The following is a 2,888-nucleotide window of genomic DNA, read 5'->3' on the forward strand; positions in this document are numbered from 1 at the left end:
GTGTAAGATCTAGAAAAACCGAAGTGAACGGAGTTCATGGAGGTAGGCCTAGGCCCACTGGGGCTGTAGTGCCAAGGAAAAAAATGTTCTATATACTGCTGATCACGGTAGCCGAGCCGTCTAAAGTATGTACTGTCTTCGTTCGCTCGGAAGCCAGGATCGTGGGATCGAATTCCACACAAGGCATGGATGGTTGTTATATGTGTGTGTGTTTATTCTATGTTTGTGTTGTCCTGTGTTTAGGTAGAGGCCTTGCGACAAGCTGATCACTCGTTCAAGGAGTCCTACCGTCTGTATAATGATCATTAAACTGAAAATCAAAGGTCAGGGCCCAAGAGGGCTGTAGAGCCAGTGGGAAAAACGCTCTATACACTTAGTGTAAATTTGCAAATTAATTTTTCATTCATTATTATTATTATTATTATCATCATCATCATCCATTCTCATATTAACCTCCTATCGTCGCTTCATCTGGATCTTCCAAACTGGCTCTATCTTTCAGGTCTTGTGATTAAAATTTTGTGCTCCTTTCTTGTTTGCACCGTGCTTGCTGAATAACTCGTCCAATTAATCCACCTTACTCTGTAGTCCTAATATTATTCGGTATGATCATAATCATAATAATGAGAGCTAGACAAATTGTCCCTTACTCATACCAGTTTAGAGAATAATACTTTCTGCAATGTGACACCGTGTAGTCTAGTAAACGTTTATGGCCATTTTGGAGGAAGGTACTACCTCCATTTTCAGTGTCGTAAGACAAGGCGAACAAGAAAGGAAACAAACTGTAGCCTTAGTACATTTTTGCTCTCTACGTGCTCTTTTCTTCCTAGCTTTGCGTTCTCTTCTTTCCTGAAGCTGCAGAAAGTATATTCTTTCGAAATTTTGATAAATTTCTGCAAAGAAGAGGAATCGGCATAGTTCAGTTGGTATAGGGACGGTTGGACGACCCGGGTTTGATTCCCGACAATGCAAGCCCAGACCTACTCTGGGGTTCACCTAACCTTCTATCCAATGGGTATGTGGGGCTCTTTCTCTGGGGGTGAAGTAGTAGGGGCGTGAAGCTGACCACTCACCTCCATATAGTGCCAAGCTCAAGAAAGATGGAGCTGTACCTCAACTTCCACACACGTCTTCATGGTGTAACGTCATTTAATTAAGCAGGGGATGTAGTTTACCTTACCTTTACTGAGGCCAGAATTTATGCCCGGTTCGTGCCTTTCTTTCAGAGCTGACCGGGATTGGGGCCTGGCTCAGTTGGATACGGTGAGGGAGAGACCGGCTGTCAACAGCTCCTTGTTCGCTGCACTGACTAACTTCGGTTACCATAACCTGCACCATCTGTTTCCTGCTGTGGACCACAGCCGCCTTCCGCTTCTCTACCCCGCACTGAAGAAGACCTGCGAAGAATTCAATGTCAGCTTCTCAGAATATTCGCTCCTCGAGATGTACAAGGGGCAGTTCCAGCAGATCGCTAGAAACAAACCGAATCTTATCCCTCCAGGAGAAACAGACACAGGAGTAGCCAAACCGGATACTTAAAAATTTTCCTGCAGTATAATTGGACTGTGCCCGAATTTTGGTTCACAGTAACAACCTAGCTATTGAAAGTGTGAGTAATTAGAATACATTTAAACTGGACTAAAGAGAGATAAAAGCCGGTCACGGTAGCCGAGACGTCTAAGGCATGCACTGTCTTCGCTCGCTCGGAAGCCGGGATCGTGGGTTCGAATCCCACTCAGGGCATGGATGTTTGTGTGCGTTTTTCTGTGTTTGTGTACAGGCAGAGGTCTTGCGACGAGCTGATCACTCGTCCAAGGAGTCCTACCGTCTGTGTAAGATCTAGAAAAACCGAAGTGAACGGAGTTCATGGAGGTAGGCCTAGGCCCACAGGGGCTGTAGTGCCAAGAAAAAAAAAGAGGGATAAAACAATTATTATTTTCTTGCTCTGCAACCATCACAGTGCCGCATAAGAAATAGAGGGGTCAATTAAGAAATAGAAGAAGTGAAAATATCCTGCTTGATCAGGGGAATCACGCACACAGGAGGCGGTGATAAATTAATTTCAAGTAACAATGTACTGATGATTAGCAAGGAAAAACAATAAAATCTTTTATAACTCATTATTACTGTAATATTGTATTTCGGCTTCATACTGGCATTATAGCTGAGCCATTTATTATTGGCCCCTTCTCCACAATTCGTGTATGAATATTATAAAATATATTCGTGGCGCGCTGTAAAAACAACACAGCGCGCCACGAACACCGACTGGACGACATCAAAGAACCGTCTTCTCAAGAACGACAAGGCGGCACACGTTCGGTCCCCGTCAAGAGAAGTAATAAGAAGAGGACACGAACCCACTTATCATGACCGATAGATAGATACAGGAGGCCTATTGCATTGATTCCAAGCTCGCCAGGTTTGAATCCTCTGGATTTTTACCTCTGGAAACACTCAAAACCCTTGTGTACGCAGCTCCTGGAGACAACAAAGAGGCACTCCACCATCGCACAGTGGATGCCTGTCAGACTATGCTCATATTCAAATGGACGCAGAGGTCCGTGATGAGACGTGTCGAGGCGTGAACTAAATCTAACGGAGGACATTCTGATCGCTTGTCATAAATGTACTCTATCATCTATAATTCGCAAAGTAAATGTTTCCTGACATATGCTGATATGGAAGTTTTTCTTGTTTTGATATGATTGTGTTTATTGGACTCCTTTTTATTATTGCACTTGATTATGACAGCTCACACATTGAACCCCTTCTTAACGACGTCTGTTTCAGAAATCTCTCATTGTTGTCTGAATCTTGAAGAGTCTTTAGACTCTCAAATTCTGGATCTGTATCTTTACTCCTCCAATTCACTGTTTGTTATA

At 43.5% G+C, this 2,888-nt stretch overlaps 2 protein-coding genes across 2 annotated transcripts in view; one reads left to right on the plus strand and one right to left on the minus strand.

Moving 5' to 3' along the window:
- The window catches only part of LOC111873340 (gastrula zinc finger protein XlCGF49.1-like), a 25,871-nt gene extending 24,540 nt beyond the window's left edge, over nt 1–1,331 (minus strand). Inside the window, exon 1 of the mRNA XM_023867986.2 lies at nt 1,184–1,331. The gene's annotated coding sequence lies outside the window, so the exon portion shown is untranslated. The remainder of the gene's footprint in view (nt 1–1,183) is intronic.
- LOC111873333 (cytochrome b5-related protein) overlaps nt 1–1,703 on the plus strand; it is a 14,828-nt gene extending 13,125 nt beyond the window's left edge. Inside the window, exon 7 of the mRNA XM_023867974.2 lies at nt 1,230–1,703. Coding sequence (XP_023723742.1) covers nt 1,230–1,542 — 313 coding nt within the window. The 3' untranslated portion in view covers nt 1,543–1,703. The remainder of the gene's footprint in view (nt 1–1,229) is intronic.
- The last annotated feature ends 1,185 nt before the right edge of the window (nt 1,704–2,888 follow it).

Source organism: Cryptotermes secundus, unplaced genomic scaffold, assembly GCF_002891405.2.
Source record: "Cryptotermes secundus unplaced genomic scaffold, Csec_1.0 scaffold317, whole genome shotgun sequence".
Lineage (NCBI taxonomy): Eukaryota > Metazoa > Arthropoda > Insecta > Blattodea > Kalotermitidae > Cryptotermes > Cryptotermes secundus.